Source organism: Lutra lutra, chromosome 11 (assembly GCF_902655055.1).
Source record: "Lutra lutra chromosome 11, mLutLut1.2, whole genome shotgun sequence".
NCBI classification, from domain to species: Eukaryota; Metazoa; Chordata; class Mammalia; order Carnivora; family Mustelidae; genus Lutra; species Lutra lutra.
The window spans coordinates 94,484,058-94,498,284 of NC_062288.1; the positions used below are offsets into that span (position 1 = coordinate 94,484,058).

The 14,227-nt window shown below is 41.3% G+C and overlaps 1 protein-coding gene across 3 annotated transcripts in view; it reads left to right on the forward strand.

Annotated features, from left to right (window-relative positions):
• The window catches only part of TBXAS1 (thromboxane A synthase 1), a 165,228-nt gene that overhangs the window by 44,672 nt on the left and 106,329 nt on the right, over positions 1-14,227 (forward strand). For all 3 annotated transcript variants that reach the window (XM_047695482.1, XM_047695484.1, XM_047695483.1), the window contains 2 exons: positions 8,073-8,166; positions 10,765-10,817. In XM_047695482.1, the coding sequence (XP_047551438.1) occupies positions 8,073-8,166; positions 10,765-10,817 (147 nt within the window). The remainder of the gene's footprint in view (positions 1-8,072; positions 8,167-10,764; positions 10,818-14,227) is intronic.

A 14,227-nucleotide genomic window follows, 5' to 3' on the forward strand; every position in this document is an offset into this window, starting at 1 on the left:
TATGGATAGGAATGATCCAGTAGAAAAGGAAACAGGAACACAACAGAAAGAAGAAGTAATTGAACATTCTGAGTAAAAGACAGGTAAGAAACAGAAGTGAGGGGGTTGGCTTTTACAAGGACAAAAGCTCTCTCATCATGATCGTCAGTTAATTAGTATCTGTTATTATTGTACTTTGGGTTTCTAATAAGCCTGCCTTTGTTCTCGGCGTAGTCACTGTGTGTTCTCATGTGGTGGCTTATCCGCAGCATCCCAGCCTCGAGGATGAGAAGGAACAGGTTAGTGGAGTTAGTTGCTACCAGCACCTGTTTGAAATGTGGCCGACCTGGTTTCCACTCTCACTCAACTGTGGCAGCATCGCCTTGGGTACATTCCCTGGCCTCTTTAAGATTTAATTTCCTAATCAGTAAGATGAAGATAATATTGATTTCTACCTTTACATGATTGTTAGAAGGCTCATGTAAGACAATGTATAAAAAGTTCTTAGCACAGTACCTGGTACATAGGAAACATTCAAAATTATTATAAATTATAATAATAGTAATGACTCTATAACTCTCTTTGCATGTCTGTATAAATGTATTTTTCTTCTGTTGAGACAAAGCTATCATTAGGTTAACGATTACAATGACTAGGCTTTTGTGGTTCTCACATTATTGGGGGAAGAACTGCACATCAGTCAGATACTCGGTATTTGCTCAGTACTCCTTCATTCTTCTACCTCCAGAGGAGTGAAGATTAGAAGCAGTTCCCTTTTCTAGGTCTTTGGATTCAAATTATAATGAATTTTACTTACTATGTCTTGTGGATAAGGCTGGGCAGAATTGAAAACAATTGGAAGGTCTTATAATTCTAAAATATCTCCCTGAGTTTTGCTTGTGTCAACCTTACAGTACTTTTTTTTTTTTTTTTAAAGATTTTATTTATTTGAGAGAGAGAGAGAGAGCATGAAAGGGGCGAGGGGCAGAGGGAGAAGCCAGCTCCCTGATGAGCAGAGGGCCTGATGTGGGACTTGATCCTGGGACTCCAGGATCATGACCTGAGCCTAAGGCAGTTGCTTAACCAACTGAGCCACCCAGGTGTTCCTACAGTATGTTTTATAATATATTCAGAAGTTTCCTATTAGAATGTTATTAGACAATGAAAGCACTACATTTCAAAATGTGTAGGATGCAGGTAAAGAAGTCTTTGGGTGGGGGGGGAGAAGTACTTAGAGTAGGATTTACATCCTTAACTACATTTGTTTTTTAAAAATACTGAAAAAAAGTGAGTTATATTGTTAACTTAAAAACTTAAACAAAAAAACAAAGAACAAAGAGTAAACCCAAAGAAAGTAGAAGAAATCCCACAATAAAAAATGAGTATAAAATAATGAAATACAAAACAAAAAATCTACAAATGATCAAAAAAAGCAAAATTTGATGCTTTGAAAAGATTAATAAAATAAACAAGCTTAAAGCAAGACTAATCTAGAAAAACTCTCTAAGCAAACTAGTAATAGAAGAAATGTCCTTAACCCAATAAAGGAGATCTGTAAAAAATCTGCAGCAAAACCTCACACTTGATTTTTTAGATACACTCCCATAGTCAGGAGAATGAAAAGGATACTCTCTTTTATTGCTGCTTTTAAACGTTGTACTAGAGGTCCTAACCAATGTAATAAGGGAAGAGAATGAAAAATGAGAGAAAAGGATTAAAAGAAATAGAACTGATATTATTTGTATAAAATATGACTGTCGGCATAAGAAATCAGATATTCCACAGGTGAATCAGTCGAACTAAAGAGAAAGTTTAGAAGCATCCTTGATGATAAGATTGGCATAAAAAACAAATGGTGAAATCATATGGTATTTGTCTTTCTCTGATATATGTGGAATTTAAGAAACAAAACAGATAAACATAGGGGACGGGAAGGAAAAAATAAGATGAAAACAGAGAGGAAGAAAAACTATAAGAGATTCTTAACTATGCGAAACAAACCGAGGGTTGCTGGAGGGGCGGTGGGGGGGGCACTTGCAGTAATGAGCACCAGGTGTTATATGCAACTCATGAATCACTAAACTCTACCTCTGAAACTAATAATACACTATATGGTAATTTTTTTAAAAGTCCAAAATGGAGTTTCTACACATGAGCAATACCAATAACAAATGTATGTAGATGGCAAAAAGATACTCTTCTGTGCATAAGATTAGAAAATGTTACTGAACGAAAGATATAACGGAATTAATGGAGAGCTATAACACATTCATAGGATGAGAATACTCAATGTGGTGATAACGTTTGTACTCTAATTTATAAATTTAATGCAATTCCAATAAAAATATCTCAACAAAATTTTTCATCAAACTAGACTAATTAATTCTAAAATATGAGAAAGTAAGATATTAAAAAGTATTACAGAATTATAATAGCTAAAATAGTGAGGGATTTCCACAAGCCAGACAAAAGGATCAGAATAGACCCAAGCACCACTAGTACTTAGGTATATGACAGAGGCGGCCAATCAGCAGGGAAAGAGGAGCAGGACAGCAAACATACTGTCTCTTGGCCAACTGTTTATAGTGGTATGCTTGGCTTTAGGGCGGGATTATTTTACCAGGATCCCAGGGACATACTTGTTTGATGAGCCCCCTCTCATTATAGAACCTGACTCAACACATTACCCTCTGATGATAGATTTGGTGTCTTAGGTACTTGGAAAGGAGGGACTCTGAGTAGGGACATCAGATTCTTGTTCCTGGAAAAGGACACCGACTTTATAGATTAGTGAATGAACATTCTGGTTTGCAAGTTTTATCTTAGTAGATAATCTAACTAGTACTACTAATGGAGACATGGATGGATGTACACCAGATGATTTCCAGCCCTGAAGTCAAGCTGAGAGCAAGGTCTTGAAGGAATGGGTTCCAGGAAAGGAGACCAGTCTCCTTTGAGACTAAGGATGAGGCTAAGGATGCTGAATGAGGCTAAGCATGAGGCTAATGAGGCTGAATGAGGCTGAATGAGACTAAGCATGAGGCTAAGGATGCTGAAACAGAGATGAGGTGCTGACAGGGCAACTGGGATGACCTCTTCTAGAAGCTTTATATTTCCAAGGAACTCCTGGAGGGAGGCATGACTGAGGCAACCGCTATGCTTACAGTTTCTGTAGTATAAATGGGCCAAGGAAGGAGAAGAAAATAGAATTTAAAATCAACTAACAAGGCAATGGTGAGTTATTTTCTAAATAAAAACTATTCAGAATTCATTTGCTTATCTTCCTCTCCCGGCCCAAATGTGTGCTTGGAGTCAGCCTGCAGTCACCTATCAATGACTGCTCAGTTTCCAATTAATTATTTAACCAGTCAGTGTGGCACAATTGTGCCTGCCACCTAGATAAGCCATGGTAGGAACGGTGGGGGGGAATCATTTTGAAGTTGGGAAATATTTTTGAAATTAGAGGGAAAAGAGATGGCAAAATGTATTCTCTCCTTCTGTCTCTCTCTCTCTCTCTAATAATGAAAGAAAAGCAGACATCAAGATACACTGACATGTCTACAAAATGAGAAAAAAATTTCATGAGAACCTTTGGTGAAATGGATACACACACAGTGAGACTTGTTGGGACAAACTTTCTGGGAAGCTTTGTGTACCAATGTTTGAATCCAGTGACCCATGGATTTCAGGTCTGGGAAAGCTCCATGGAAAAAGTGCTGGAAAAGCTTGATGCACAGAGATATTCATTACAGTAGCATAATTTAAATTAGCTAAAAATTCAAGATCACCCTAAATATTTAATATTAAGAATAGTCTAGTATATTAGGATATGTCCATAAGAGGAATATCATATAGCCATAGAAATAATATTCATAAAGGATTCACGACATGGAGATTTTTCTTTATATTAAATGAAAAAAGTAGAAATACAATGAAATAGAACTAGAAAAACATTATAGAAAATAGAATCTCAAAAATAGAAAATATCCTCAGAGAAAAAACTGGAAAGAATTAGAGTAAAATGGAAGTAGGCCATGTCTCCAATAGTTGGTAGTATTTTTTGCCCAAATTTCTATCAAAGCTAGCCAACATCACATTCTGTTCCTTTGTCTTAAGACCTTTTGAGAAGCTACAATTTAAAGTCTTAGTTTCTAATAACATTTCCAATGTGGCCACAATTTTTAATGGAATTGATGGTTGTACGTGTTGCAAGCATAGAGAACCATGACAAAGGGCTTTTCTTCTCCAAAGAGCAGGACAGATGGGCTACCTGGCTTCACTGGAGGATCATAGTTTTTACCCCAGGAGATGTGCTCTTGCCAAAGGAATCTTTCAGCATTTCAAAAATATCAACAGCCTCTGAAACTCATCAAGGAGAAATTCTTTGATAGTGTTGGTGAGAACATCATGGATGAACCAGGAGTTGACTCTTTCCAGAAGCACACAGCAGAGAAAACCACTTCCTCTATGGTGGCTTAAGATATGCAATGAGGGAAATCTTGGAGGGAAGGCCATCATTTGATGGTCTTCTCTTGCTCCAAACCTCAATCAACTTGACTGTCTCTTTAATGAATGAGTCATCAAAATATCCCCCTCAATTTATCACAAGTGGCTTCTTTGGCTAACCAGTGTATTGGCTGACCACTTTTGTTGAATCCACCAAGAAAGGGCTTTGTCTTGGGGAAAATGAAATGCTGGGGAATTTCTAGGCTTTAAAAATGAAATCTTACTTTGAAATTGATCCACATGGTTCAATTTATTTAGAGACTGTCAGTGTAAGGCACACCATTGCCATTGCAGGGGTGTGTGTGCTGTACCAAGAAACAATGGCTTGAGCTTGAAATGAAACCAAACGATGCTATCTGAAGCTACTGCATATACTTTCTGATGTCATTTTCCAACATTAGTATCCTTAATGTAAACAATGATAGATGTCCATAATCATAATTAAGGGATATTTGCAGTCATTTCCATCAAAGAGGGGCGCCTGGTGGCTCAGTCGTTAAGCATCTGCCTTGGCTCAGGTCATGATCCTGGGGTCCTGGGATCGACCCACATCGGGCTCCCTGCTCAGTGGGGAGCCTGCTTCTCCCTCTCCCACTAACCCTGCTTGTGTTCCCTCTCTCGCTGTGTGTCTCTCTCTGTCAAACAAAAAATCTTTTTAAAAAATTCCCATCAAAGAGAAGCTGTTCTGAATATCACATATGGCGGCCACTTGGTCACACATTACCTTTCACAGTAGCCTCCCAGGCCACCTGCACTTTTCTGATGGCACAGGACTTAATGGCACGATTTGACATAAAAAAAGAAATTTCCTCTGCAATGACAATTTTTAATGTAGCAGGAGGACATTTTAAAAATCTTTTTTCACTGACTCTCTAAAACTCATTCAGGGGTATTCCTGGTGTTCCCCTTTCCTAGGGGTTGTCATATAACAAAGTACTACAAACTGGGCTTAAAACACCAGAAATTTGTTGTCTCACTGTTCTGGAAGCTAGAAGTCTAAAATTATGCTTTTTGCAGGTCTGTGCTCCCTCTGAAACCTGTAGGGGGGACTCCTTCCTGGCTTCTTTATAGCTTCTGCTAGTTTGCTGACCATCTTTGGTGTTCCCTGGCTTGTAGCTGTGTAACTCCGGTCTCTGCCTTTGTTGTCACATGAAATTTTCTCTGTGTCTCCATGTCTTCATGTGGCTATCCTTTTATGAGGACACCAGTCATGGGTTAGGGATCCACTCTACTTGAGTATGAGCTCATCTTTTTTTTTTTTTTTAAAGATTTTATTTATCTATTTGCCAGAGAGAGAGAGCTCGAGAGTACACAAGCAGGGAGAGCAGCAGGTGGAGGGAGAAGCGGGCTCCTGTTGAGCAAGGAGCAGGACTTGATCCCAGGACCCTCAGATCATGACCTGAGCCGAAGGCAGACACTTAACCAACTAAGCCACCCAGGCATCCCAACCTCATCTTAACTAATCACATTAGCAACCACCCTGTCTCTAAATAAGATCATATTCTGTGGGTTAGGGGTTAGGACTTCAACTGATCTTTTTTGGGGGTGACAGATTCAAACCATAACACCTGGGGTCTATGAGTTGTCCAAAGAGCCTTTTTTTTCTTTTTTTTTTTTGAGATAGATAGAGGGCAGACAGAAGTCTGGTGGCAGTGATCTTTCCCCCTGATGATTTTGGTGCAAGGACTTTGGTTACTGATGACGAGTTGTGGCCACTTCCCAGCTGAAGATGCTCAAGTTCTATACTTGAGTATGGGTTGCAAAGTGAAGTTTATGCTTGTGTCCAGAACATTCTCTGCTGATGCCATATGTTTGAAAATGTCTGAATTTTGTGCAGAGACACACAAGCCATGTTTTTGTAAGTGGAGTTACATAATTAGGGCATGGACTTGCATTATAATTAGCACGTGTAATTAGGCACAGACTTCTTGTCCTTTAATTAGACAATCAAGACATCTAATTACAAAATTAAGATGTAATTATGTGGCCCAAGATCTACATATTTCCTTCCATCCATTAGAGATCACATTTAGAAAAAATAATTCACAAAAACTGATGAAGACATGAACCTGGAAACCAGATTCAAGGATGTTGAGGCAAGTCTTAAGTGGGCTGATAAGTTTTCTTTGGTCTTCCCTTTTAGGTGTGAGGGGAGTTATTTAAAATATCATAGTCTACTTGAACAAATAATTGTACATACTATGCTATCGACCTTTGGTATACACACTAATGAAGAGGAATGTTGGCACGACTAATCTGTATAATTCACATGTGGCTTCAGATGGTGATCTGCAATTACACTTGAACATGGACTTCCGTGTGATGTCCTAGGAATTCATTCAAACCCAGTAAAGCAGCCAGATGGTGGAAACCTCCTTCCCATTCTTGGTTCTCCCTTGTGACTACTTTAAAAGTAGACCCATTGCGCAGAATAATGCAAATCAACACTTGGGTTGGGTTGTCCTTTCCCTGAATATTTGAATATTTGATGAAAAGTTCTTATTTTAAGTGCTCCTTATTGGACTATAGGTGGGAAAAGGGGAGGTCAAAGACTATAGCAAACATTCCATCTTTCTAATGATAAGTGAGTGATTTTTAGGGCAGCATTTTGTTCATCTAAATTCTAGTGTTCCTAGGCAGCCTAGCTGTGATGATACGCTCTCTATTTTTCCTTGCTCCTAAATTGAGATTTGGCTGATCTCTGCATGATGCTAAACACCCAGTTTGACTCAGTAATTTTTCTGAACTAACTGAACTTTTGACCTAATTGGCTGGCTGATTAGGGATTACAGCCATATGTCCAGGTTGTTCTAAGCCAGTGCTGACTTTAACTCTGTTACCCTCTGTCCCATAAGCTGGTGAAATATCAGTAATTCCAATGTTTTGACAGCTACGCGGCACTTCTCAGACTGCTGCTTTCTCCTGGAAAGTGGCATCAAAATCTGTTGGGCCACGTTTCCTGATTTTTGGTTAAGAAAGGATGCTTCCCATATGGTTTCAGGCCATGAAAACAAAGACACAAAGAGGTTATAAGCAGTTGGCGATGAGGTCTTGTCTCCATGGTGTGTTCTCTGCCTCCCTATGTCTGTTTCTCTCTTAAGCCACGGAATGTGATGAGGGACAGAGTATGTGCAGAGGTCAGTTTTGACCAGCAAAACAAATAAATTTGCACAGGGAACTTATTTCTGCCATTGGGACTTTTTTTTTTTTCTTTGTCTTCTGATAATTGTTCATGGTTGATGTAAAAGCAAAGGAATTGAACTGGGGAGAGGTACATTTTTAAAAAACAACATATTGATGGTGGGGAAGGGGCATTTAGAAGACAGCCTCGCCAAGGTGTCTCCCACCTCTGAGATTTTAGGATTCCTCCATCTCCAGCCTGTCATGGGATCAGGAGGAATTTCCTGGGGTCCATTCCACTCTCGCACCTCTATGCCTCTATTGCTTTGGTCCTTAGACACTGTCAACCAGAAACCACTCCTTCCACTCTACCTTGAGGAGAACTCACTAATTCTGTTTCCCAATAGAGTCAACATATGAATGAAAACTTCAATTTCTTGGTTTTTAAGATTTGCTTTTCCCCTCAGGTATTCCACATCAGCGTTTTCAAGACTGGAGAAGCTGGGCATCAGACATCCCAAGCCGTCTCCTTTTATTGGAAATTTGACATTTTTCCGCCAGGTAAGGGCAGCCTTCCATTGTCTTCCAGCATAAGATATGCTGGGCCCAGGGCAGCTTCTCCCATGGAGCACTGTGTCCATCTAGGTCACCCACACGTGGGTGGTCTATATGTGAAGGCACTGTGTGATGAGCCTTCCCCTCCTTGAATGAAGTCTCACGTGACGACAATGTTCCATTGATTATCACTCATCAACATGTGTTGAGTCCTGCCATCTGTCCATTCCTCCATTTACCCCAAAACCAACTGACTATCTAAATGTGCCAGGCCCTGGGATGTGGAAGAAGTAGAGAGATTACTTATGCCCTTAAGCGTGTGCATGAAATCATGGTGTTCAGCACTAGATGGGATGTACCCTAGTGCTAGATAAGGCGAAAGAGATGGTAGCTGTGGTGTCCTTCAGAAGAGAGGAAGATCTGTCAGGGCTAGAATCACCCTGGAGGACTTCCTGGAGATGGAGGTCTGGCAGGAGCAATAAACACAAGGGCAAGAATGCAATACCAGGTGAGGAACAATAATATGTGTTTGTACTTAAATGAGAAATAGGGCACAGCTTGATGAGTAGCCTGGATTGACTAGAAGCCAAAGATGGGGGAGTGACAGCCTGGATGGCTGGCATTCTAGAACGGCCTGCGTACTATCACTTGTGAGCGGGAGAGGGACCCTAAAGTGGAAGGTCATGCTGCAGGGGAGAAGACTTAGTTGCAAAAGTCTACATGATGTGGTAAGGGCTTGGCTCAGGTGGTGAGGGTGAAAGAGAAGGATATTGGGGGCAAAGTCAATAACTCCTAGGACGAATTCAGTGTAGAGAATTCAAGGCAAATGAGCCAAAGCATCTCTAAGTGTTGAGCCAGGTTCACAGGGAGAATGGCCATGAGTTGACAGAAACAGAAGGTCTGGAGGGCAGCTGGTCTGGGGAGATACCTTTGGTTGGCTGGAAAGACATGCAAGTGGAAAGGTCCTGTAGGCATTTGTAGATGGAGACCCAAGACACTATCTTCTAAGAATATTTTTGTTTCCCTTCACTGGGTTTTCTCAGAAGCCAGATGGCTTAATCTGCGAACTCATGGTGGCGCTGCCACCAGACCCTGCATCAGGAGCTGACAGATCCCACGTGTGAAGAACCGCTGAGCTGAACAGAGATAGGAAGGGCTAACTGGGCCAATCCTGGTCATATCTGTTCAACGTCGTTCTAGGATTTCCCCACCACCCCCCTCAAAAGGGCTGGCCCTCAGCACCGCACAGATAACAGCATTCGCTATTTCTGTCCTTTTCCCTCTTCCTCGGTTTCTTTTCCTTTCTGTCTCTTTTCTCTGTCCGACATTCTCATTCCTCTTTATTGTTGCTGTTGCTCTCTTCCTAGTGTTTTAAATACCTTCTCCCCACCTCTGTCTCAGGGCTGGCGCGCTCACAACGCTAAACCCGCAAACAGCGACCTCATTAAGGCTTCTGGTGAGTCCTTGAAGCAAGTGTGAAGAAATTTCTAAGTGTCAAAAGAGAACAACACGCTGGAGAGGAAATTCAAAATAAATAGATTTCACATATTTCTGGGAGGGGGGAATGATCAGTTGTATTCAGTTGAGTAATTTAGTACTAACAGTCTGAGGAAAAATAGTAGAACTGTCGATATGAAGAGAAAACTGTGCTCCTGCCTCTGGTAATTTCCACATATGCTCCTTTTCAGCTCGTCATCCTGTATGTACAAACCTTGCCAAGATCCTTCTAGAACATAGTAATTTCAGCGACTATTTTTATATTCATAGAAGCTTTCCTTGATGTATGGCAAGCTTAGACTGTGAAAGTGGATGTAATAAGGATGGGATGTATTTCCATTAAGGACATCCACCTCTTCTACCCCCCACCCCCCAACTCTCTCCTCTCCCCCACGCCTTGGTTGTGTCTCCTTTATACTGCATTCCCATGACACAGGGATCTAGCAGTCTCCAGACCTTCACCCCTACAGTTCCTCCGTCTATATTTGCACACAAACCCCATCCCCACTACATGACCCCAACCCTGCAGCACAGTGGGTGTGGCATTTTCTGACATCTGTCTCCGGGTATACTTGTTTCCCATGACAAAATGTGTCTAATGTTTTGTCCCATATGAGACTACTCTAAGGTTCTTATGTTCTGACTCCATTGATTTTAGTCAAAAATTTCACTTGGATCATGATAATTCAGAATTTGTGATAATTTGGATAGATTCAGCAGGCGTTGACACACATAGTGGCTGTCAAAAGGGGCTTTGCCAAAATTAATAATAATATAAACCACACTGCAGAGGGGAATGTTAACATAGCTGAGAAAGCAAACAGTTTTCCAATATTTTAGCAGCAATTACACGCAAATACTTTAAGTAGAGATGATCTCCTTCCATCCATTAAACCAGAGTTGACCGAGATTTTTCATTGGCAATATGTTTTTTAAAGCTATTTGTTTATTCTAATACTTCAAAGTACTTGAAAGCAATAGAACTTGAATTCTTTTTTATTGTTTATGTAATTGTGTTCTCATGGTTCTGGACTTTTTCCTGAATAAATTTGAATACTTGAAATACTGCTTAATCTTATTCTTACGATAGTGATGTGTTTTCTGCAGGGTTTCTGGGAAAGCCAAATGGAGCTCAGAAAGCTATACGGACCTCTGTGCGGGTAAGAGGGAACTCCACTTTTCTACCATTTATCTTGATTTCTGCATGTTCTGATAAGGAAGTAATAACCAGAATGGGGATGTTGCGTGCGTTTAGGTCTTTCGAGGACCCACAAAGCGAGGGCTTAGCTGTACAGATGAGGCTCCTGGAGGAGGCCCCAGTGTTGCCCAAGGGGGCCCCATGCTAGGCTGAAAGAACACCATTTCCCAGCCTTTAAGACCCTGACCATTTAGGTCAGACCCTGGGTGCCTTGACCATCTCGCACTACTGCTGCAATTGGACACAGTGGCCCTCCATGCCTCAGTTTAGTTTGCCTTGAGAACCCATGACTGGTCTTTCCTCATGAACTTACCAAAACCTAACTTGGATCCATTTTGTTCAATTCTGTGGGTAAAACATGCTGTCAGCTGCATGACCATATAACCTGCCATCCAATACAATACACTGTGTTGACCGTGAAAGGGGGCAATATTAATAATTATCCCAGGCCAACAGTGGACATGATGACTGTCCTGGATATACTGGGACATCTGGTCACCCTAGTTCTCTGCCATGTAAAGTACTAGAGCCCTCTTTTTTTCTTGAATTTTCCCTTGTTATGTCTCAGTTAATGCTCCTTCTTTAAAAAAAAAAATGAAATTCCAGAATCTGGTGAACAAACATATGTTAAGACCAATTATTTTATTCAAGATTTGACAGACTTGAGTCATATTGATTCTCAACGTGCGTCTTTCAACACTAGAGTCCTAATCATTTTTAGTCTGTTTCTATATCGCTCCTCCTCAGCCATGGGGTGATTATTAGCAGCTTTTTTTCCAGACCTCCAGGTCTGTGACCACTGTTTTAAGTGCAGTAAACTTCTGTTGTGTTCCTAATGTACACGCTAATGGAGTCCAGTGGTTTGGGAACCCTTCTATCCATAGGATCCATGACACTTCTTCTCCCAGTGATGATTTTCAAAAGACTGACTTGTATTTTATGGAAAAGGCCCTACCTGGGAGTTTTGGCTGGGTAAAGTTTTGGCCAAGTTGTTGGCCAAGTTGTTCTCACTGCCCTTTAGTTTGCTATACGATCCTGCAAAAGTAATAAATTGTCATACTAGATGCTCTCTGAATTAGTTTGTTACTGCTGCGGAACAAACCGACCTAAAATGCAGGGACTTAAACAATAAATTATTATTCATCACATATCTAAGGGGTGGCTGGAATCAATTAATCTAAGCTACCCTTGGCTCAACTCAGCTGGGCTTGCTGGTGCATCTGCTGGTCCTCTGGGCAGCCAGCTCACTTAGGCTCAAGTGGGGCAACTCTGCTCTATGTATCTCTTGTCCTTCTTGGAATAGCAAGGAAACCAGGAAAGGCTCTTTTCAAGGTGAAGGCAAATATTCAAGAGAGCACACCTAAGAGCACAAGAACATTTTAAGTTTTTGCTGCATCAGGTCTGATAACATCCTATTGGCCAAACCAAGTTCTATGGCCACACTCAAAGTCAGGGCAGGAAGCACACTCTGCCCACAGTGAGGCCAAAGCAAGTCACTTGGCCAAGCCTGACACGGATGAGGCAGGGAGGTGTGTTCCTCTGATGGAAGGGCAGGGAGACAGTGCACATCTTCCAATAATAATTAACTCTATGTAATTCTCTAAGATATCTTTTAGCTTGGTCTTCACTTTTTTTTTTTTTTTTACTTGCATAGCTTCTTGCTTTAAGTATGATAGATACTTAATAAAGGCTCAAAGGATTAACCCATTTACCTTTCTCTTACTCTTTTCAAAGTTCTCATTCTAGTTCTCTCTTCCCAACAGTCTCAATCTGTGGTTGACTTGACACTGACCTTGGAGACTGTCCCATACATTACTGAGACATAGCAGTAACTCAGAATGACAGCAGCTTCCCTAGAATTAGGAAAAGGCCTCTCTAAGTTTGAATTCTAGGAATCCATCCCCTGGAGTACTCTTCTGGTACAGATTTTTCAGAGTAGAGCACTTGGGTATTTTAAAATAATTTTAAAATGTCAGATGAAGAGTTTAAAGGGCACTGTATTAACTTGTGGCTGGTGTGGTATGCATGCCTGTGTGAGAAGTGGGGGGCAAAGAGAAAGAGGGGAGGAGGGAGAGAAAATTAGTCTCTTTGACGACAGGCTGTCTAATCAACTCCACCAGCCCAACTTTAACTAAGTTAACACCATTTATCCTTTTCATTTCAAGAAAAAGGGAATCGAAGAGAATGATTTCTAATGAGGTTGTAGAGATAGAAACTGCAGTCAGTATCATCTCCACTCTTTGTTCCCACCTCTGGTGAAAAGGGAAAAAAAGAAAGGGGATGAAATAATTTCTTCCTACAGAACTGTCAACATTTTTCTCCTTTAGAAAAAAAGATGAGCCATAAAATGCTGACTTCTTTTTAAACATGTCCACTCCTGGATTTGGAGTCAAGACGGTGATGGGGCAAAGCCCAGACTGAGCGCTGTAATCTTGATGAGAATCGGTGTGCTCACCTTTAAAAATGAAAGGGATGGGGACACCTGGGTGCCTCAGTTGGTTAAGCTGGTTGGGAATGTCAAGGATGAAGTACGTTCAGTAAAAAGCCTTTCTTTTACACAGTGATTCAGTTGAAGTTATATTAATTTTTAGACTATTTTTAAAAAGATATTTATTTATTTATTATTAATTTTGGGAGAGAAAGCACGCATGCACAAACAGGGGGAGTGGCGGGGGGAGCGGGAGAAGCAGGCTTGCTGCCAAGTGGGGAGCCCGATGAAATGTGGGGCTCAATCCCAGGACCCTGGGATGATATCCCAAGCTGAAGACAGATGCTTAATGGACGACGGAGCCACCCAGGCACCCCTGACTACTTTTATTTATTTATTTTTAAAGATTTTATTTCTTTATTTGACACACAGAGAGAGAGCGAGCACCAGCAGGGGGACAGGCAGAGGGAGAGGGAGAAGCAGGCTCCCTGCAGAGCAGAGGAAGCACGATATGGGACTCTATCCTGGTATTCCGGGATCATGACCTGAGCTGAAGGCAGTGGCTTAACCAACTGAACCACTCAGGCGCCCCTACTTTTATTTTTTTAGAAAATATTACCAAGACCAGATTGGTCCTTGATGCAGCATTTGACAAGGGAAGCCCCACACTGTTGATGCCATCTAGAGAGGCACTGCGTTGCTGGGTGTCAGGACAGTACTCTGTGCTGGGAGAAGCACGCGCAGAGAGGACCTCCTCTCTGCTCTGGACCTGAAAGCCAAATATGGGGATCATGATGCTTATTATCTGGTTGTTATCATAGCAACTCAGTCAGAGTCTGGGTCCCCAAATTGGAGATGGGCTCCTTATCCATCCTCCCTCCCACTCACTGCTATGGGGAAGATACTGCTCAAGAAGCTTTCTGCCAAGAAGGGGGTTGACAGCA